This window comes from Canis aureus, chromosome 23 (assembly GCF_053574225.1).
Source record: "Canis aureus isolate CA01 chromosome 23, VMU_Caureus_v.1.0, whole genome shotgun sequence".
Classification (NCBI taxonomy): Eukaryota; Metazoa; Chordata; class Mammalia; order Carnivora; family Canidae; genus Canis; species Canis aureus.
Window position 1 is genome coordinate 19,132,073 of NC_135633.1, and position 22,678 is coordinate 19,154,750.

General features: G+C 52.8%; 1 protein-coding gene across 6 annotated transcripts in view; it reads left to right on the forward strand.

The window, feature by feature from the left end:
* Nucleotides 1-22,678, forward strand: part of LMO1 (LIM domain only 1) — a 52,285-nt gene that overhangs the window by 25,966 nt on the left and 3,641 nt on the right. For 5 of the 6 annotated variants that reach the window (XM_077866590.1, XM_077866588.1, XM_077866584.1 and 2 more), the window contains one exon: nucleotides 21,517-21,730. In XM_077866590.1, the coding sequence (XP_077722716.1) occupies nucleotides 21,525-21,730 (206 nt within the window). In that variant the 5' untranslated portion in view covers nucleotides 21,517-21,524. Of the gene's footprint in view, nucleotides 1-19,491; nucleotides 19,643-21,516; nucleotides 21,731-22,678 lie in introns of those variants that run through there. The other variant, XM_077866589.1, reaches the window with a different exon arrangement.

Consider the following 22,678-nt stretch of genomic DNA (forward strand, 5'->3'; position numbering starts at 1 on the left):
TTTGCTCTTTGGGAAGGACCTAGGACTGGGCTCCAGGAGGTGGGCCAGCTCCACTCACTTTCCTGGGCCACTCAGCTGTGAGCAAGGTCATCTCACAGTACTCCTTAGCAAGGACCGGACTCCAGAGGGAAACACATAACAATATGGGTTATAGGGCTGAGATGTGTCTTCAGGGCCCCCCCCCCCCCCCCCCGGCCTGAGGAGAGGGCCCTGTCCTGTGTGGTATGCAAGTGCCGTTGTGTGTCACCCACCTATTGCTGTGTAACAAATGGTTTCATGATTTAGCATCTTAAAACAATACCCATAGTATCCGTAGGTCAGGAGTCCAGGTATAGCTTATCTGGGTCCTCTGCTCAGGCTTCTTTGCAGACAATAATTAAGGTGTTGGCTGGGGCCATGATCTCATGTCAAAATTCATCTGGGGATTGAGTTTCCCAGTTCACTCATTTGGTTGTTGGCAGGATTCAGTTCCTCCTGGGCTGTTGGTCTGAGGGCTTCCATTCCTTACTGACTGTGGATCAGGGACAGTCCTCATTTCTGTGCCACATGGGCCTCTCCAACGTGGCAGCTTGTTTCCTTAAAGCCATTGAGAGAGTGTCTGCTAGCAGGCAAGAGGTCAGTCTTTTATAAGATGTGACACATCTAATCACAGATGTGACATTCCATCACTTTGGCTATATCTTTTTTCTTAGGAGCAAGTCATTAGGTCCCACTCAAACTCAAGCAGGTAGGGGTTACACACGGGCATGAGTACTGGAGGACACGATCACTGGGGACCATCTTAGATAGCAGCCTACTGTGAGAGGTCAACAAACTCTGGCCCCAGGGTGGCCAACGGTTTAGCTGCCCCAAGAGACCATGAAACATCAGTTCTATCCCAGGAGGCCCATTGCCTATCCCTCACACCAGGGAAGGCCATGGAGCCTTTTATTTAATCTTCATGGCACACTTGGGAGGTTGGCAGTTGAAACACTAGCCCCATTTTGCAGAGGAGGAGGTTGTGCTCAGAGAGGGAAAGACTGCCTAGGATAGCCCAGCAAGTCAGTATATTGCAGCGGAGCTCGGACTAGAACCAGGCCTCTGCCTGCCGCCTGCTGTGGGCCTGGGGAGGAAGTGGTAAAGGCACTCCCTGGCCCTGGTGGTGAGAAGCTATAGAGCTGATTGTGAGCACACACAGGGACCAGGGCTAGGCATGGGAACTGCTGGATTCCTCATTTCACAGATAGGCTTGCGGAGGACGCTAGGAACCTGCAGTGCAGCCGTCTATTACCCAAGGGCCTCTCTTCTCACTCACCGGTAACCCTGGGAGGAGGTGAGGGTGGTTCCTTCCTGAGCCAGTCTTCCTGCAGCTGTTGGACTGAGGGCCTCAACCCCTCCCCAGCCATTGCCAGGCCAGGGGGAGCCAGCATCTTTGAAGCCACTTGAGCAGTTCTTCACATGGGAGCAGGACTGATGGAGGCTCTCCTGTGGGCTGAGCACAGGGCGGGGGGCCGGCACTCCTGCATCCACAGCCTAGCTCTGCCCCCAGCTCAACAGTATGTCCCTGGGCAGGCCGCTCTCTGGGTCTGTGTGTCACCATTTACATTTCAAGAGTTACTGGCTGTTTGATGCCTAGTGGTACCCAGTATGGAGATATGTCTGTGGGGAATGAGTGTATTGAGGCCAAGGCCAGGAGAAAAACTACCCTGACAAGATTTCTTTGTCTTTCTTTGGCACCCTGGGGTCAGAGGAGTAGAGCTCCTAGGGGAGAACATCTGTGGCCTCTGGCCCTCCATATTCGGTCTTGCCACATTTGAATCCTTTCCAGCTGGCCCCAGGCAGAGCCTTACCTAAGAGGTAGAGGGGACCCTGAAGCAGGCCCAGAGCCTAGAGGCCAGTGAACAGAAGTCACAGCCTCAGGCCTCAGAGGACCATGGTTTGTTATCCCATCCCTCCTTGGATGGCGGAGAAACTAAGGCACCAAGAAGCATTTATGTCCTCTCTCAACTGAATATCTCTGAGTAGAAAAGTCGGAAGCCCAGCAGGGGCTGCCTCAAGCCCACAATGGGGTGCCAGGGCTGTCCCCCATATCTTTGCCTGTTTGTCAGTGGCTGTTTCCTGCAGGCAGCTGCCCTCACTCCAGCTGGAAGCTCTTTCCCATCTGTGAGGTATCTTGGCAGGGGCTGGGGCTCTGGAGGAGCAGAGGGCAGTGGGCAGCGCCCCCTCAGGGACCGGGTACTGACCTGGTACGCAGCCCACGTGCAGAGTGTGACCGGCCTGTTCTGCCCCAAGGATGTTTTCACAGCATTCTTTGATCCTCAGGACGCTTTATCAGATCAGTGCTAGAATATGCCTGCGTGTGAGAATAACATCTCGTTAATACTATGGGAAATGTAAAAATTAAAACTATGATCCAGGAAAGAAATCAGAATTGTTGGAAATAATTAACATAGCAAAACTGGCAGCAGTTAGGACGTCGGCAGCTGGCAAAATATGTTATTGACTCAAAGTTGACGGAGGAATCAGATCTTCCCGATAAAACTTAGATCTGCTGAAGTTGGCTCAGGGAATCTTTTTTTTTTTTTTTTTTTTTGATAGAAATAATTATCACAAAAGAAATCTCAACAGTGTCAAAAGCTCTAGTTCATACAATTTAATATGAGCCCAAAAGTGATCATGAACTAAATAGTGACTTAAAATTTAAAAATAGTCGATCCCAATGAAAATAATTCCAGTATGGAATTTTTCTTTCTTTTTTTAATGTATTTTAAGTGCCAGGAAAAAGAAAAGGAATTCTAGTAAAAATAAAAATGGAGAAGGGGCAAAAAAATCTTAGTTTAACTCTAGTGAATAGAGAATTGATCAAGAAATCAAATGGACTTAATGAAGCTCAGTAAGAACTACTTTCTTGATGAAAAATCATCAATGGTAGTATAATTCCTAGTAAAATATATGGTTAGGAGCAAGTTCCTAGTAATAGATGCTTAGCAATTACTTTGTTGAGTGAATAGTGAATGAATGAATAAACAGGCAAAGGAGGTTAGGAGGGGAGCAGAGAGGGTCACAAGGAATGCTTTGTCCCAGAGACAGGACAGACTTATACTTTAAGAAAAAAAAAAATATATATATATATATATAATTTATTTATTTGAGAAAGCACAAGCAGGGGGAGCAGCAAAAGGAGAGGGAGAAGCAGGCTCCCCACTGAGCAGGGTCCCTGACATGGGGCTCCATCCCAGGACCCTGAGATCATGTTCTGAGTCAAAGGCAGACACTTAACTGACAGCCACCCAGGCGCCCCAGACTCATACTTTATTAAGACTATTTGTACTCCTCTGGCATGTTCTCCATCACCACCCAGCAGTTCTCTAATTCTCAGTGGACACAAACTCAGTGTCCTACAACTTCACTCAATTCTGACTCCATCTAGCACTAGCTCCCACAGGTTAAAGGTTTGGTCCCACAAGACTGCCCCCACTCTGGAGGCCAATTATAATCCCAAGCTGCCATCTGTACTTCCGACTGGCCTGCTATCAATTGGGGTTGCCATGATCCCCTCCTCAGGTTAGAGAATTCACTAGGAAGGCTCACAGAACTCAGGGAAACATTTTCTTACATTGACCAGTTCACCGTATAGGATATAGGTGAAGAGGTACCTAGTACGAGGTCTGGACAGTTGGTTTCCCATCCCAGGAGCTTCTGTCCCTGGGGGACTGGTGTGCGCCACCCTCCTGGCACATGGATGCTTTCACCAACCCAGAGCTCATCAAGTCTTGTTCAAGCGTTTTGATGAAGCTTAGTCTCCAGCCCCCTCCCTGGCTTTCCTGGAGGTCTGTCAATGCATAGGGCAGGAAGTGCCAACCCTCCTCATTTCTTGGTCATTCAGGCCACCAGCCCCATCCTGAGGCTAGCTGGGGGCCCTCAGCTTAAGTCACCTGGAGAGCATACAGACAGGTGTGCTTAGGAGGGGCTCCTCGCCAATAACAAAAGATAGTTCTGTCACTCAGGAAGCTCCGTGCCAAGAACCAGAGACAAAGCGCAAATATGTTATATCACAGCTACTCCGGCGAAAATAAATCAGAGGAGATAACATGAGAGCAGCAGAAACAGCACATGATGTGAGGGGGAAGGATTCTTCCTTTGGAGCTTTCCAGGGTGTCTGTGCTCCCCCTTCAGCCTAAGACTGCTCCGTTTCTTCATTCCCTCAGTTTCCTGGTGAGCCTGTGGTCCAGGTGGTGGCTTATCTGAGGTCTCCTGGGGATCAAGATCCAGGCTAGAACCTCTTAGCTGCCAGAGGCAGGGCCTGGACTTCCAGAGTTGAGCCCCAGGGAAGGCAGACCAAAGGTCCTGGCTGCAAGCCTGGCCTCACCTACCTCCGTCCCAGGGGCCCTTGCTTGCCCTGCCCAGCTCTGGCCTGAGGCCTCCCCTGACCCTACCCTTCCTCTTCTGTTGCTGTCCCATGACCAGACGGACTGAGATCCTGGCTTTCCAGGCTCCAAAGGAATGATCTGAAGCCCGGGGGCCAGAGGCAGGCGGGAGCACACCAGCGCAGGGAAGCAGCCAGTCCAGACCTGCCTGGCCACCCAGGGGCCGGTTCCTAACCCCTCTGCTTCATGTGATCTGTCTGTAAAGAGTCGGTCTGCCCTCCTATCTCTGGGCCAATTTTCTTTCTCAGACTGGCTTTTGTGAAAGCTCCTGATTCTAGGACAGAACTGAGTATCTCTACGTTATCTGTGTTTAATATAGTCCACTCCCTAATTATATATAGCTAAGATCGGCCCTGAGAAGAACAGACTGTGTCTGAGGGCACCTCCATGTGGTGTAAATGAGTCTAAAGTCTTGCCTCTGCAGTGAGCGGACTCTCAGGGGCATCCAAGGGTGGCACTGCTCCTGCCTGGCTGCCCTGGGCCCCGAAACCCACCCGGCCCACTCCATCCTGTCTCAAAGTACACCTTCTTCTTTCCATGGCCCATGCTCCCAGGAGCTCCGGCTTCTCTTATAGGGTGAAGGCTTTGGATTCCCTCCCCCAAGAGGAGAGAAACCCCAAGAGCATCGGCCCAGGCACAGGCAGATTTGAAATCTTTCAAATTCTGTAAAAGAAACAGTAGCTGCACAAGGGGGTGACAACTTACTGCAGAGGTGGCTTTCCCATGACTGGGGAGGGAGGTAATCAGATGGACTTTGGCTTCCAGTCCTGCTCTGCCTGCCTCCAACCGAGAGATCTCAGGCAAGTCTTGCTCTTCCACCCACTGCTATGTGACCCTGGGCCACTCCATGTATCCTCCCCGAGCCTGTTCCCTCAAGGGCAAATCAGGACCCAGCGCAGGTAAACCCTGTCCCTTGCGCAGAGCTCAAATGGGAGGTTTTCATGTGTCCTGGCAGCCGGACAGCACTGTGTCCAGCTGAGGAGCTGTTAGCGAGAACGTGGTGGCTGCATAGAGTGAAGGGTACCTGCCTCCCCTTACCCCGAGGCAGGGGGCCTGCTCAGCCTCAGGACCTGTAGAACTTTGGAAGAGGAGTTTGGAAAGCTGGGGGATAGCTTCCCAAGGGGGTGGCTTCCTGAGACAGCAGCCCAGGATGAAGCCGTGAAGACTCATGGGACCAGCCTCAGGCCTAGAAAATGGGCTTCTTTCCTCTCGCCCCACGGTACAGACATCCTCCTCTAGTGACCAGAACTGTCCTGTCCCCTCCTTGGGGCTGGTCTTTGTGCTGAGATGAGGCCAGAGGTGCCTGAACCTTCAACCTAACCTTGGCTGTCCCTCCAGACTCTGTGTGGCTGGGGGTACCTATCATGGTGTGGGCCTGGCGCCCCCTTTTGGCCAGAATGCTTCATCTTCTTGAGTTACCCTCCTTTACCCTCTCTGATTAGCCTCAAAGGAAGTTGTCCTGAGCCTGAGCACAGCGTGCACTCTCCCTCCAGCCATTTCCTTTTGCCCCAGAGGCAGCCTTGCTGAGTAACCACCCCCCTGCCCCACCCCAGCCCCAGTGGCCTGGATCCAAGCCTGCACACCCCTGTGCTTGCTCACAGGCTTGCTAGGACAGGGCAGCGCTCCTTAAGGACCTCGCTGTGATCTTATTCATTATATGCACATAGCATGACTTGTGGTACCCAATGTGGGACAAGCTCAAGGTCTGAGAGAGGCACTCTCCACCATGGGCACACCCAGGTTGTGAGTAGGGCATAGGTCTCCAAAGAGAAAATGCAGAAATAGCAACAAAAGACAAAACATGAATGCAGAGGTGGAAGCAAACAGATCAGAAGAGGGTGGTGGATCCAGTAGTGTTTGAGTTTCCTGGGAAGCAGGGCTGGAAAAGTGGGTACAGTCAGATTTCTGGCTGGCGGGGCTAGGAAGGAAGACGAGTGCTCTGGGGAGCAGCCAGAGGCAGGGTAGCATGGGTAGCAGGGAGCAGGGCCTGACTCCCACCCTCCCAGGAACCGTCTCTTGGCCCTCAGACTCGATTTTTTTTTATCACCTGATTCCTTCTGTTCTCAAGGAGGTATTTGTTTTGTTTTGCTCTATGACAGCTTTATTGAGATATAATTTGCATGCCACAAAATTAACCTCTTAAAATGTATAATTCAGTGATTTTTAGCATATTCACAATTGTGGAACCATCACCACTACCTAATTCAAGAACATTTCTGTCACCCTAAAAAGAAACTTCATACCTAGGAGCAGTCATTCCCCATTCCCCATCCCTGGCAACCACCAGTCTATTTTCTTTTTTTTTTTTTTTTTAGGATTTTATTTATTTATCCATGAGAGACAGAGAGAGAGGCAGAGACACAGGCAGAGGGAGAAGCAGGCTCCATTCAGGGAGCCTGTTGTGGGACTCGATCCCGGGTCTCCAGGATCACACCCTTGGCTGAAGGCGGCGCTAAACTGCTGAACCACCCGGGCTACCCACCAATCTATTTTCTGTCTATAAATTTGCCTGTTCTGAACTTTTCACATAAGTGAAATCATACAACATTTGTGGCTGACTTTTTTCTCAGCCTGACGTTTTGGAGGTTCATCCGTGTTGTAGCGTGAATCACTACTTCCCTTTTATGACCAAATGATACCCCACTGTATGTATAGACCACATTTTATTTATCCACCCGTCAGTTGATGGATATTTGGATCGTTTTTCCTCTTTAGCTATTGTGAGTAATGCTGATATAAACGTTCATATACAAGATTTTGTGTAGGGACATGTTTTTACTTTTTCTTGAGTATAAACTTAGGAGTGGACTTGCTGGGTCATGTGGAAACTCTTTGTAGGGATATTTGTTTTTAATCTCAAATAAACAGGGCCAGAGTATTTCGGAGAAAAAAAATCCTTAGCTGTCTGAGCTTCCTTGCCTGGTCCCTCCTGGACTGCTAAGGTTTGGGGAAACCCTGGGTAAGTCCTTTCTCCTGCTGGCTTCAGTTTTCTGATCTGTGAAATGGGGTTCTTATGGATCCCTGCTCACCTTACGGGCTTTTGTTAATAATTATTACTTCCATAGCATGTCAAGGATTCCAAAGCACTCTGTTGGCTTTAGCTGCTTTGATTCTTTAGCCCTGTGAGTGGGTTGTCGTGTTCCTGTTTTGGTGGCGGGGAAGGTGAAGCTCAGATAGGCTACAGGACCTGACTGAGTTTACATTATGGGTCAATGGCCAAGCCTGACTTTGGACCTGGACTCATCAGGTCCCTTGCCTAAACTCCTGCCTCAAATGCATCCACGGTTGAGGCTGAGCTCTATGCTCCGGAGAGACCTGCCTGAGCCACCATCACGTTCTATGCCCCATCCTGGGCGCTGGGAAATCAAGGCCCAGAGGCGGCCTAGTAAAAGCTCTGAGGATAGAACGGTACTATGGGAATAAGGACTTGGCAAAAGTCCGCCTTTTTAGTTGTGTGTCTTTGGATAAGTCTCTCCACCTCAATTTCCCCATCCATAAAATTGAAACAATAATTGCTACTCGTAGCACCAGGGAGTGTGGTAAGATGTTGTATATGAGGGAGCAGGCCTGATGCCAGGAAAACAGAAGGTGTTACCTATACATGTGGAGAGCTTGGAGGGGGCACGGAGTATTGCTGGGCCGTTGAGAAGAGGCTGGGCTGCTCAGGACCGATGCTAAGGAGGCGATGCCACTTGGGGTGGCCAGGAAGGTGAGAGGTGGGCCGTCTCCGGGCAGGCCCACCGTTCCCCAGCCTGGAGCTACCAGAAACCAGGAGGGGTTGCCAGGGGTCTCAGGAAAGAGCTCCCATTTTGAGGAGAGTTTGTGGTGCCCCCAGTCTTCTCCCCCAGCCCGGCCCGTACCTGCCTGAGAGGGGGGCTTGCATGACTGCCTTACTTACCCGGAGTGGTAATAAAACACTTTAAATTTATTGTGACATTTGGATTTAATTAAAAAGTACACACTTAGGGAAGTAGAACATAATGGGGAGAGAGGCAGGGTGGCTTTTCCCCTCCTTTCTTCCCCAAACTAATTAGCGTTGTATTTTAAATTGTTTATGTGCCGCTAATCATCGTAATAAATCATTTATACTGAAAAAGACACACTCGGCTGTGCCCGCCGCGCGGGTTCCGCTCGCCGGGCTCTATCGCGAACAAATTGATCTGGAAGTGAATTTATTAACCACTGGGGAAGAAATCATTAGTGCTTTCTCTAAACATTCCCCAGGTACGCTTTATTGCTGCAGTTTATGCTGTAACTAAAAGGAGCATTACCCAGGCCCGCGTTGTAATTTCCTTGCGGAACCGGCAGCCCACTCCGGGGCGAGGGCGAGGGCGAGGGCGAGGGGGCGCAGGGCTGCGGGGCCCTGGCCGCCTCCCCCACGTGTGGTCCGGCCGCCCCAGCCCCTCCCCTGTGCTCCTCATTCCAAAAGGGGCTCCCCAGGAGGTCTCTGTGGGCCCTTCCAGGCTTCCGCCACGCCACCCCTTCTGTCGCCTGGAGGCTGAAGAGGAGTTCAGTCACTCGTGGTTATGTCTCAGGCTTCAAGGAGCAGTGGCCTCAGATTCGGAGAACTGGGGAGCAGGGGTTGTGAGGTCGTCGGGGCTACAGAGGCTTGTCGTGGGCTTGCCTGTCCACCCAGAGATGGGGAAGGCATCAGTGGGGCGCCAATCATTCGCTTTGGGGAACTGTGGCTGAGCAGGAACCAGCGGGACCACAGCTCACGCCACCAGGAGCGTCCTCTGCAGGCCCAAGCTTCCAAGGCCTTCCTGCTAGGGGCCCTGGGGCCTTTTCCAGGGTTTGGCTGGGCAGTCTGTTCTGCTCAGCTGCCTGTATCCCCGTCCATCTCACCATGCCAGGCCCAGAACGGTGCTCAGTACTCCACACATGGTCTGTCTGGTGATAGCATGACTGTCAGCTCCTTGGCTGCAGACACCATGCCTTGGATGATGCGGCCTGCAGCGACCACACCAGCTTTCCCAGCAGCCAGCTTGTGCTACCGACTCACGCGCAGGATACTCTCTTTTCCTTTGCACTGGGGGCTTCAGACCACTCTGACTTCACAGGGCCTGCTCTCCAAGACACTCACATTTGCAGCAAGCATTCTCCCACCAGGTTACTGGAAGGGAAACTCACTTCTGAACCAAGATCTCTCTGGGAGCCTGTGACTGGTCTAAGATACAAACCCTGCCTGTCCATCTCCAAAGCTCTTCTTCTAAATGGCTTCATCCCCTGGTGCCCTATGAGCCTCCTCCTCCAGGTCAGGAAATGGACAGGGATCTGGCCCACACAGGCCTTGCCTTCAGCTTCTCTCATCCAGGTCTAGGGGAACAGCCCCCAGGGCCTTAACAGGAAGCCCCAGGCAGGCACCCCAGAGGTAGTGCTGTGTCAGCAGGAGCCAAAGGGGCTCCTGTCCTTGTGACTCTTGGGGGTGGGGCACTGGAGTCTCCCTCCTCACCCCTCAGTCCTCCCCTCCCTCAGCCAGTCCGATCCGTGGCTAGCAGATAAGTTCTGGATGCTTTGAGAAGGAAGAAGAACCCAGCATCTGGCTAGGTTGAGCCTGCCTGGAGGGTCCCCTCCTTGTGTCTGGAGAACACATTTAAAAGTTTGAATTCAAAATTGATTTTGAAGGGCCCTAATCTCTGATCCCCTGGCGCTCACGGTGTGTCTGCAGCTCCTGCCAGACTCTCGTTTTCTGGTTCAGCGCGTTGGTGCTCACGTCCCTGATGCTGTGAAATTGAGACTCGTCTGAGAGTCCATGCCCTCCTCCTCTGCTGAGATTGCAGGCCCCTTGGGAGCCCTGTTTCATTAGATGGGTGACGTGGGCTTTGCAGGTGCCCAGGGAGCCACTGAGTTGCTGTCTGGGGAACACAGCTTCCAGACACTTCCCCTCTGATTCCCCACAGCTGCGCAGCTCCAAGCAGCATCCTGTCAAGGGACCTGGGGACTTGCTCCAGCAGCCCACGATAGGATAGGGCTTGGTGGAAGCTACAGATGAGAAAGGCTTGAGCCTGGGGTTCTTCTGTAGTAACCTTCAGGGGCTTTTTCTTCCCACTGGCCCCCAGAGGCTCAGACTTGGCTGGGAATGGGGAGTGGTCACATCCATAAGCTAAAAGGACCCTCAGGTGGGGAGCAGAGGAGGGTAGGTCTGTGCCAGGGGAGAAAGGGTATCCAGAACAGAGACACAAAGGGAAAGCCTGAGCTGCTGAGGTTACACAGATGACTGAACCTTGGGGCTCTATTCCCCGATGGTCAGGATGGAGTATTTATGTGCAAGGAAACACTCAGAGGGGGACTTCATTCCTCACAGGTCTGCAGGGGTTGAAGAAGAGGATTACTGCCCCTTGATCTAAAGGGTAGAGGGTTTATATGTACAGCAAAAGAGCTGTCATTTCTCAGCTGGAGCCCTGGGGTGGGCCTCTCATTATTCCGGGTTGAGAATGGCGAGACCTAGGTACTGCCACAGTTAGAGCCACATAGTTATAGATGCCTAGCAGTGTGTGACATGGGGCAGCAGCAAGCCTTGTGAAAGCTCCTATCTCTGGGGAGCCTACCTGTCTGCATCAGCTCCCTCTGGCCAGCAGACTCTTAACCAATAACATCTGGATAGGTCTCCTCAGTCTCTTTATTCATTAACTGGACTGATAGTTTAAAAGTGATTGCTGTGAGGCTCAGTACTGGACACACAGTGGTGAACAAGACAGGACTCCAAATATAGGCCTTCATGGGGCTTTCATTCTTATGAGAAAGATCACCCATTCGTCTTAATAAGTATAATCACACACACACAAAAAAAAGTAAAACAATTACAAACTGTGATTAAAAACTCAGAAGGACATGACCAGGGAGCCATTTATTTTTTATTTTTAAAGATTTTATTTATTTATTCATGAGAGACAGACAGAGGGAGGCAGAGACACAGGCAGAGAGAGAAGCAGGCTCCATGCAGGGAGCCCGACATGGGACTCAATCCCAGGACCACAGGATCACACCCTGGGCTGAAGGCAGACACTCAATTGCGGAGCCACCCAGGCACCCCAGGGAGCCATTTAAATAAGGAAATAAGATGGTCAAGAAAAGCCTCTCTGGGGAGGTGACATTTAAGCTGAAGCCCAAGGATGAGAAGGAGCCAGCCACATGAAGAGGCAGAGAAGGGTGTTCTGGGAAGGCGAAAACAGCATGTGCAAAGGCCCTGAGGCAGGGGGAGATCTGAGGCAGGGGCCAGACCGCATGAGGATATCATAGGCTCGTTGAAGAGGGTGGATGTTATTCTCAGCCCACTGGAAGTTATGGAAGGGTTTCAAGCTGAGCAGTGACCTGACCTACTTTGTTTTGAAAGATTTCTGTAGCTGCTGCACGAAGAATGGATCTTAGATAGTAGACATGAGAGGCTGGTCAGGAGCTATGCTGACAGTGTGGTGAAAGATGGTGGTGGCTCTGGAAATGGAAGGGAGAGGCGGGATGGGGAGTGGAAGTCAGCAAGGGAGAGGGAATGAGGATGATAGAAGATCTGAGCGTGACTCTGAATCTCTGTCCTGAGCATCCAGGTGGATGATGGTGTTAGTGTGATGAAGGGAAGCCTGAGATAAGGCTACAGGGGCCTCTCCTCAGGGAGGAGACGTAGAGTCCTGTTTTGGACCTATTGCTTTCGAGTTATGTCTGGGACCTTAAAGAAACAGAGAACTAGAAGAGAATGAGCCTCCGCTCATCCTGCAGATAGCTATGCAATGAACTGAAGTGTCATTCCCCGTGGCAAACTCCAAATAACGGTGCAGTTTCTGATGTTTCTAAGTCCCCCTCACTAAAGAACGGCCGAAAAGTGCATGTCTCTGGAGAGCAGATTCCATTTGTACCTGTTTTGGTGCATCACTCAGGCTCCTGCACGGTCTAGACTGGGTCCCCTAAAGCCAAAGCCAGACACCAGGCAGTGTTGGGTTTGGCTTCCCTCAACAGTGAGGCCCTATGAGGTGTGTGTGGGAACTCCTTAGCCCCTTCACCTCCAAACATGCGAAGGTCACTGTAGGTTCAGGCTTTCCATTCCTAAGGAAGTTTAGTCCGCCAAAAACATGATGCAAAGATACACCTTCATAGGAAATGGCTCCTCTAGGGGGCACTGGGGACCAGAGGCCTGTCCTGCCCCCATGTACCCTGCAAGAACTTCCTTTTTTTGGCAGAGACCAGATTGGGTCCAAGCAGAAGTTCACTTTTTCCACTGCTTAGGGAAAAGATGATGCCATACTGCCTGTGGTAAGGAGTAGAGCAGAAGCGGGTGGGGCCAGCAGCCTGGGTCCCAAGCCCGCTTGGCCACTCCCAGGCTTACCCTTGGGCAGGTTGTGATTTCTCTGACCTCCGGGGTCATTGTGAGGATGAGCATTAAGGAATGTAAAACACTTAGCACATAGTAGGCAATAAAGGCTATTGTCATGCAGTTGCAGGTGACTGTAGTGGCTGAAGATGTATGGGGCCAGCACAAGTCAGTGCTTCCCTTCCACCTTCCCTACTGTGGTGGACTGGACTGTGGAAACCAGAGGGATTTAACTCTAAAGAGACAGCAATTATTGCTGGACCTCCTTTCAGTTTCTTACCAAGCTAGGCTCTCTCTAGGTCCCCTCATTCACACACAAGTCCATGCCGGTTGATTGAAGCCCCCCACCCCCACCCCCAGCAGTTGAGTTCTGGGTCTAGAGCCCCCCAGCCCTCCCCTCACAGCTCAGCCCACCCCCTGAGGACACGTCACGTGCCATCTCAAGGCCTCTTTGTCCCCCTAAGACTATGATGCAGACACCTTAGGTCTGCCCCTCACAGCCCTTGTGGTCCATGTCCCCTCTTAGGCCTCACCTAGAAGCCTTTCCAAGGTCCCACAGCAGCTGCAGCTTCTGCAGGACCATCAGGTGAGGAGAAGTGGCCTGTGACCCACTGATGGCCATAGAGACTAGGGCCATCATTTCTCCTGTTCTTAACCCAGGCTCTGCTCTAAGCATGCCCCTTGCACTGCCCCACCAGCATCATTCTGGCATCTAGGCCACACAGGGTAACCCAGATGCTGCCCCAGTGAGCCTCCCTCAAATGGTCTGTGCAGAGAGAAGTCATGAGGCATGGGCTGGATGAGAACCTGAACTCCAGAGACTGCCAAGCTAGGGCTTGAGTCCCTGCCCTGCAGCCTTCTAGACGTGTGACCTTGGGTGAGGAACTGACCCTCCCTAGGCCTCTACTTCCTCGTCTGTTGAATGGAGGTAATCTTTGGGACCTCAGAGTTAATACAAGGATTCACTGAGATCACAGGTGTAGTGAGTGCTGAGTAAGTGGTGGGTTTTATGAAGAGGTGTCCAAAATCCTGGCCAAGCAGTGTCCATCTCAGTTCCTAATTTTTTTCACGGAGGTATAACACATATGCAGTAAAATGCACAAGTCCCAAATGTTCAGTCCAATGAGCTTTTGCATTTACACGTGCCCCTTTAACCACCACCAGATCAAGACACAGCACATTTCCAGTTCTTTGCCAGGCTTCCTCACACCCCCTGCCCGGTGATAATATACACCTTTATTCTGACATCTCTCACCACGGATCGGTTTTGCCTATTTGGGTAATACAGATAAATAGAGTTATACGACACGTACCTTTTGTGTCCGGCTCCTTTCATTCAGCATTATGCTGTCTGATTCATCCGTGTTGTTACGTGTATCCGTGATTCTGTCCTTATCACGGCCGCGTGATATTCCATTGTGTGACTGCACAGTAGCATATTATCCATTTTACCGTTGGTGGGCTTTTGTGGTGTGTTGAGTTTGGGGCTGTTAGGAAGAAAAGTGCTCTGGACATCCTTGTACATCCCCTCTGGTGGGCATCATTTCTGTTGGGGGTATACCAAGGAAGAGTACTGTTGGATCATAAGACATAGATCATGTTTCTTAGCTGATTTTTTTAAAGCTACTGTATCAAACATTGTTAGGGGGATCCCTGGGTGGCTCGGCGGTTTAGCGCCTGCCTTTGGCCCAGGGCGCGATCCTGGAGTCCCGGGATCGAGTCCGTGTCAGGCTCCCAGCATGGAGCCTGCTTCTTCCTCTGCCTATGTCTCTGCCTCTCTCTCTCTATGTCTATCATGAATACATAAATAAAATCTTTAAAAAAAAAAAAAAAGTACTCCATGTCCATTACCTAATCCAATCCTCAGAATAATTCTTTAAAGTGGGCTGTCCTCATTTAGCAGATAGGGAAGATTGAGACAGAGCTGGGAGGTGATAGAGCCAGAATTCAAGCTGAGGCCACAGTCTATGTGTCTATACCGCCTGCCTCTTCTCCCAGACCCCCAGGACGGGCAGAGCCAGAGTGAATGGGACCAGCCCTCCAGTGAGCTGGCCGCCACCCCCAGCCTCCCTGCCATGGCCCTGTGGGGAGTTGGAGGCCACCGACACCCGGCTCCTCTCCCTCATCTTACGCAGTGAGCACGCCTCCTGCGAAGGGGTGCACAGAGCGGTGGTAATGAACATGCTCTAGGTGGCTGTAGCCACGCGTTTCAACAGTTGTTCTCGTTGGCTTTTGATTCCAAATGAGTAGGAAATGCTATTAGTTCAGGCCTCGCCTGCCGCATGGCAAGGCCCTGGGATAGGAGTGCAGTGAGACGAGAAATTGTGGAGATAAAACTAGTGTGAAATGGAGGCCTTCTCACAAGGCTGGATGTGTCCGTGCGAAATGAAGTTACTTCTGAGAAAACGAGATTTAAAGAGATTCTGCAGAATTAGATTACACTTTCAAATTTCCTTATTAAACAGGATTGATGCCGTGGAGGGGCCGCCGGCGGGCTCTGTTCGGGACCCTACTCTGCCGTTCTTGGCCCAGGTGCAGGCCCAGGGGGGCCCGAGCACCGTGCAGGTGGCTGGGACCCAGATTCCCTAAGACCACCAACTCCACCCCCCGGCAGCCAGAGTGGGTGTGAGAGGTGCGGACTGCCTTTCCCTCCTGTGCATCATCTGCCGGCAGAACCTAGGGCTCTTGCTCTTCCGCTTCCTTGGGAAGGCGGTGTGGAGAACAGGGCGCCAGGCCTCTTACTCGTGGGTTTGGCTCAAATCAGAGCTCGATTTTGAGCTATGATCCACTTTTTTGGAAATGTGGTTTTTAAAAAGGCGGTAAAGGCACATGTGACCACTTGTGCATAGGTGTCTATAATACATGAGCACGCCCATCGTGTGTGTGCTCCGATGCGTGGGTGTGTATGTTCAGAGAACTTACTGTGCACCTGCTAGACGCTAGCACTGTGCTGGGGAGGTGGGATAAAACTGTTGTGGGGGAGAACCAGCAGACACAGTCCCACTTCTGGTGGACCCAGCATACATGTGATCATGTGTAAGTGCGCAAGTGTCCGTGTGCTGCTGTGCATATTTGCAGGCGTGTCCAGCATCTGTGTAGCTCTCTGTAACGCTCCCCTCCTGGGTCGGCGAGCACCTCATAGGTTAGCAGCACCAGCCTGACAGCATAGCAGATGAAGTCAGTGCTTGGGCCCTGGAGACCCACTGCCAGGACTCAAATCCCAGCTCTGTCCCCTACTAACAGTCTGACCCCAGACAGGCTGCAACTTTCTTGGGTCTCAATTTCCCCATGGTTAAAATGGGAATAATAATGGTATCTACCTCAGAAGGCAGCTGTGAGCTGAGCACTCGGATCTGAGCCCGGCTAGCACCGTGAGCCTGACCTCCCTGCAAGCTGCCCTCCGCCCCAGCCCTGGGGTAGCCCAATCTCTCTGCCAGAGGAGGAGAGGGGATGACCACAGTGAGGAGGGAAAGCCCCAGAACTGCCTTGGGTAGCTGTGCTGTGGTGTGTGGACACAGGTTTAGAAGCACTGCAGAGACACATAAAGAAATGATAAGTGCCCGTGGCCCAGGGGGGCCCACCCTGAGCTGCCACCATGATCCCTTCCCTCCAACTTGTCAGTGAAGCAGCCTCTTGGACAAGCGGGGCTGCTTTGCCCTGCACACGTCTGCCGTGGCCACTAGACTGTCCTTTGGGAAACACTGGGCTCTAGCCGGTGCCTCTTTGACTTTAACCATGGTGGCACATTCAAATCAGTTTATTTGCCTCAAAGTAAGTGATCATCACTATTTGAGGGGCCCGAGATGGAGCTGTGACTCAGGTCATCCCTTCCCATGCGCCAGATGGGGTGACATTAATCAGAGCTAACTTTTGACTGCCAGGTCCAGTTAGTCCCAAGCACTTCACATAGATACTCCCTTATTCCTCATGGCAATTCTGTGACCTGTGGACCATATTCATACTCATTTTACAACAAAGAAACCTGAAGTACAGAGGAATTAATGTCACACAGTCAAAGGTGTCACAAACCCAAATTGAAGAATACTCTATAACTGGCCTGCAGTCTTCAAAAAATGCTAGTGTCTTGAAACACAAAGAGAGGCTTAGGAATTCCTCCAGATTTAAGTAGGCTAAACCTGACAAATGAATGCTACACATGATCCAGAATTTTATTTTGCCATAAAAGATACTATTGGAGGAATTGGTAAAATCTGAATAAAGTCTGCAGGTGATAGTGTTATATCAATGATAATTTCCTGGTTTTGCTCATTGAATTGTGGTTATGTGAGAGAATGTCCTTGCTTTTAGGAATTACACATGAGAGTATTTAGGAGTGTGACGCTTCATGTCTCAAACCAACTTGCAAATGAGTCAGGAGAAAAAATTATAGGGAGATACACAGGGAAGGATAAAGCAAATATGGTCAGATATTCATATTTAGGGAATCTAGGCACAAGGTATACAGGCTTCTTTCTATTTTGCAACTTCCCTTAAAGTTTGAAATTGCATCAAGATAAAAAGTTAGGGACACCTGGGTGGCTCAGTGGTTGAGCGTCTGCCTTTGACTCAGGGCATGATCCTGGGGTCCCGGGATCGAGTCCCATGTCAGGCTCCCTGCAGGGAGCCTGCTTCTCCCTCTGTCTGTGTCTCTGCCTCTCTCTGTGTGTCTCTCATGAATAAATAAATCTTAAAAAAAAAAAAAAGATATAAAGTTAAAGGAAACAGGAACCAAGGGACAGAGCAGGGAGGGTGACCTGAGATGAATATTAATAATACTCCCCAGTTCCTATGTCAGTACTCCCCTGGATGCCAGACTCAGCCATGGCTTTGTATGTATGACCTTGTTCTGTCCTCACCACCAAATGTGTGTAAAGAGACCTCTATGGCTCCCATTTCACAGAAGCAAGCCGGAAAGATGAGGGATTTGCTCCAGACCTCCCAGCTACTGGGACAGTCCTCGGGCTGGCAAGTAGGCTCTCCTGAGTTCTAGCTCTGTGCCCTGAGCCTCACCCCCACTGCTGACTGAGTGTTGGTAGGGAGTGGGATGGGCAGGACCAGGCGCTTCTTCCTTGAGCGGTGGTGGAGGGAAGGTGCTGGTTCAGAAGATCCAGTTTACAGGATGGAGAAGGATATTATTCCAGGATTCTGCAGGGAGCAGATCCACAGTGCTATGCAGAACAAGCTGGCCTGTGCAGGGGACCTCAACTGCCAGATGGAGTTGCCGGCGGTGGCTGCAGTGGCACAGGGCATAGCTTGGAGTGACCCAGGGCTGGGTGGGGTGGCCATTCTAGGGTGGAGGACTGGCTTTGGAGGAGCTTGCTGGGAGGCCAGCAGGAGTGCTCCACAGCTGGGCTCAGCATGCTGTCCACGCTGGACACATCAGCAGGACCGGGAGCCGGTGGGCATGAGAAGTTCACATGTCCCCTATGGGGGTGGGGGTGCGGTTTGGCGGGAAGCAGGGGGGGCATCAACTGCTGAGGACTTGAGTCAGGCCTGGCAGGCCATTGGGGGGTCTGTGTAAGGCGGAGGGCTTTTCTCCTGGCTCGAGGGTGGGTGCAGGAAGAGCCGAATGACCTCTGGCAGTCCCTCCTGGTCACTGGAACTGTCTGGCTTTTCCCCAGATTAAAGAGCTGAGGGTAAGTGTCTGGCAGCCAGATGAGTCAGACTGGGAGGCTGCTTCCTCCTAGTGTCCGCCTGCCTGGCATAGAGGCGGGCTAGGGGTTTGGCCTATCTCCCCTCAAATGTCATCCCCCCACATACACACCCTGAGATTGAAGGGGAACTCACGGGCTACATGAACTGGTTTATTTTGCCGGGTCCCGTGTGTGTCTGAGCGTGTGCCCACGCGTGCAGACAGGCTCAAACATCAGCCATTGTAAAATATCAGTGTTTTCATGGGTGACTAGTAATTACTGGGTAATGCTTTAAAACCTTTCCTGAAGGAGCGCAAAGCTGTTTTTTTCCTAAAGTCAGGAGTACATTAAAAGGATTACCATGTAGATTTGATTTTTAGATAACACTAAAATGGATCCCAAATGGACTTCAGCAAAGGGATGCTATCTCCTTAATGGAAAGTGCATGGCCCGAGGCTCAGCTCCCAGAGCCAGGCAGGGGAGGGAGGGAGGAAAGAGGTGTCTGCAGGGCTGACTGGCGGGCTGGGTGGGGGCTGGGGAGGCAGGGCAGGGTGGGGGAGCCCTGACCCGCTGGGGAGCATCTCACTCCATTTGAGGAGCAGGGGACCAGAGATGCCCCCTTTAAAAATCTCCTTGCCTTGCCAGGAGTGTTTTCAGGTCTCCTGAACTGGCCCAGAGAGACAGCAAACACAGTGGGGGTGCTCTGCATAGAAGGAAGGGGTAGGTCAGACTTCTCCCAGGACCTCAGCCTTTCCAGGCAGAGAAGGCTCGGGCTTTCCCATATGCTCCGGGAGCTCCTTAGCCAGGCTGGCCCTGGAGTGCTGTGTCTCGGTAGACACCAGACACTGTTTGGCAGAAACCTTGCGGCTTCTTAAAAGTTCTCCAGGGCCCAGGAACTCTGCTTCCTGGGCCTTACAGAGCACTGCCGTGAGCCAGATCCAGCTCGGGCACAGGTGGGGTGCAAGGGACCTGGGGTAGCTTGTGACCTCCCTCCTCATGGCCTCCCTGAGTCCCATAGGTTCCAGGTCCCCCAGTGATGGAGCTGCCAGCTAGTGCTCTGGTTCGCAGCTCTGTGGGCTCTGCTGCTAGGCATGCTGGGGCCTGAGCTGAGAAGGCCAGCCTGTCCAGGAGCCGTGCCAGCTGGCAGGACAGACACTTCCGGTGCTGGGCTCCTTCCTCATTTTGGTGTATAACTTAGTGGATCGGGTGTATCCTGTGCATGTGGATATTCCAGTTACTCACCTCCTGCTAGTGATAGCACAGGGGTGGAGCCCTGGGAGGGCCCGGGCCTGCCGCCCGTCCAGGTGAGCAAGGGGAGAATCACCAGCTTCGTGGGGCTGTACTTGGAGGCCTGGCCCGAGCTCTTCCAAGTTGGTGGGTGTACAAGTAGCTATGCCGCTGTGTGCTCCCTCCTCAGGACCCAGGGACGGTAGGCGCACCCTGGGACCCACAGACCTCCCCACATCCGGCTCTCCTAACCCCTCCCCTGTTTGCCCACACCTGGTTCGTCCCTGTAGGCCTGGCCTTGGAAAGAACCCTGCCGAGCCCCCTGAGCTCTCAGGGATGCCCGCTCTGCAGCTGGCTTCCATGGCCTCCTCAGAGCTCTGTGACCAGGCTGGACCCTGCCAGAGGAGACACAGGCGTCCTCAGCCTCATCACTCTCTCAGACCAATTAACCTTTAGAGCTGCATTAAGGAAATTAGGCAGCAAGCGTCCCAGCTCACAGGCCCTGCGGGGACAGGTGGAAGGAGAGTCCACTGCCGCCTGTGCTGCCTCCCCTCTGCCCTCACCCGTCCTGCTGTTCCTGGGCTCTCGAGGGCCCCCTCCCCAAGACAGGTCTGGAGAGGCGCAAGGCATGGGATGGGGGAAGATGACTCTAGGGCTCTGGAGTCCTTTGGAGGCGATGGGGCCAGGAGGAGAGCCGACTTCACCGGCTGGGTGGTGAGCCAGGAAGGGGTGGGCTGTTCCCTCTAGAGTGGACTGCATGCCCCTGAGCCTCGGTCAAGGAAGACACACCCCCACCCACCGTCTTCATGAGGGGTTCTCAGGCAACTCTTCCAGGCACCCCCAGCTGCCCCCATTCTGGGTCTGGACCCTGAGACTCCCTGCATTTCCATCCAAGCAGTTTTCACCACATTCAAACCTCAGGGCTCCGCTTGGATGTCCAGACTCAGGATGACCTCTGTGCCCACCTCCTCCTCAACTGTTGCTCCCTGTGGTCACTCCTTGTGGCCCCAAGGCCAGGGGCTAGGAGCCCTGTGTATGCGTGCACACCTGCCTGCACCCTCTGTGTATGTGTGCGCACCTGCCTGCATCCTGCACCTGTGTGCCTGAGGTGTGCATGAGTTACACACCTGCCTGCTGGGAGGTCAGCCTCTCCTTCTGGTAAACTCCATGCTGGAATGCCCACCCTTTGTATTTTTTCTTGTATGTTGAGAAGCATGCATGGGCCCAGGAGGGGGCCCATGGCTCAGAGATTCTTGTCCTGGTGGAAGGAGCAAGGATTCAGACACTCAGAACGTCAACTCCCTCAGACTAGGGCAGGTTGGAAGTTTGAATCTAGCTAGAAGCATTCCTGAGGAGAGCCCCAACTAGGCCAGGCCCAGGTGCCTCCCTGCATGCTTCTGCTCTCCACTGGGGGTGTCATGGGCCATCCCACTTTCTTCCTGATTCCATCACAGTTCTACATGAGTAAACCAAGAGGCTGTAGGCTGACTTTTTAGGTTCAAGTGGCCAGAGGCACAGACAATGTGAGAAAGTCTTGAGATATGAGAAAGACCTGGGAGTTCTGGTGGACCCAAGCCCATTATGAGATTCCGGTCTTAGGGCCACTGAAAGAACCAGTCAGATGGTGGCTCCCTGAGGAGACTTTTAGGCCTTCCATCGAGCAGACCACACAGGAGGCAGTGGCCGGATGGGGAGAAACAGCTTAGAGGGGCTGGGCCTTGGGGCTGTGTGTGTACTTCGCGGTGCTGCCCACAGCTTCCAGAGGGACCTCCGAAGGGCAGGGAACAGACTGTGCCGTGCAGCTCAAAGGACAGGCCCTGGGGTGGTGGGGTGGTTGCCAAGGAGAAAGTGAGGACTCCAGGAACCCCAGCCCTGGAGAGGGCAGCAGGGAGAAGCAGGGAGCCCCAGAGTCGACCGTGTGTGCATCTGCCTGTCGTGCGTCCACCTGCAGGCGTGCCGATGCTCTCCGTCCAGCCCAAGGGGAAGCAGAAGGGCTGTGCGGGCTGCAACCGGAAGATCAAGGACCGCTACCTGCTGAAGGCCCTGGACAAGTACTGGCACGAGGACTGCCTCAAGTGCGCCTGCTGTGACTGCCGCCTGGGCGAGGTGGGCTCCACCCTCTACACCAAGGCCAACCTCATCCTGTGCCGCCGCGACTACCTGAGGTGGGCCTCCCGCTGGCCCCAGCCCCCCGGGGGCTCAGCACAGCTCCTGCCTCTAGACCCAGTGTGCCCAGCCCCGACCATGACCGTCCTGGCCCCGCGCTGCTCCCCTGCATGTCCGCAGAGCCACATTTCCCTGCTTGCCTCGGTGCCCGGCACAGGTCCTAATAAGCAAACCTTTGCAACCACTGGGCCCCTGAGACAAGTTTCCCTCAAGCGCTGGCCTGGCTCTGCCCATCCTTGCCAGGTGCTTCTGACCCACCCCATCCCTGGAATCTGGGAGGGGACACCTCAGAGGGCTTCCAGGAGCAGGTGGGGAAGCTCTGACTTCTGTGGGCCTCTCCTGCCCGGTGAAGTCTTGCCTCCTCCTCCCCGTGCCCAGCAGTCCCTGGCATTAGACACTCGGGTGCCCGGGGAGCCTGGCAGGTACCAGACCCTGGGAGAAGGAGCGCTGATGTTGGAGCTTAAAGACCTGGATTTGAACTGGCTCTGAACCTTCTGGCTTCTCACTTTCTCCAAGCCACAGAGTGTCCCTCTGTGTGAGGACTGAAGCTTCCCCAGCTCGCAGTCCTTGGAGCTCTAACCCACCCTCCCCCACGACCTGGATCCTATTCCCTGGGGCTGTCTCCCCCAATTAACCCTCCCTTAGGCCATTTATGACATCAGCAAGGCTGGAAAGAGGCCACAGCGCGGGGGGCCTTGGCTGAGACCCAGCATCTACATTTGGCTGGGTGGTGGCCTGGCCTTGTGAGGAAGGAAGGCCCATTGCGTTAATTAATAGGTCGGGCAAGAGCTTCGTGGGGCTCCCTCCACTGGGTCTGGGCTGTGGTAGGGGGTGGGGTTATCAGTGGAGGCTCCCCTACTTTCGGGAAGAGCCTGAGGTTTACCTGCCCGCGCCTTCTCTTTCAACTTCTGCCTTCAGCAGACGTTTTTAAAAGCATAGCGAATATC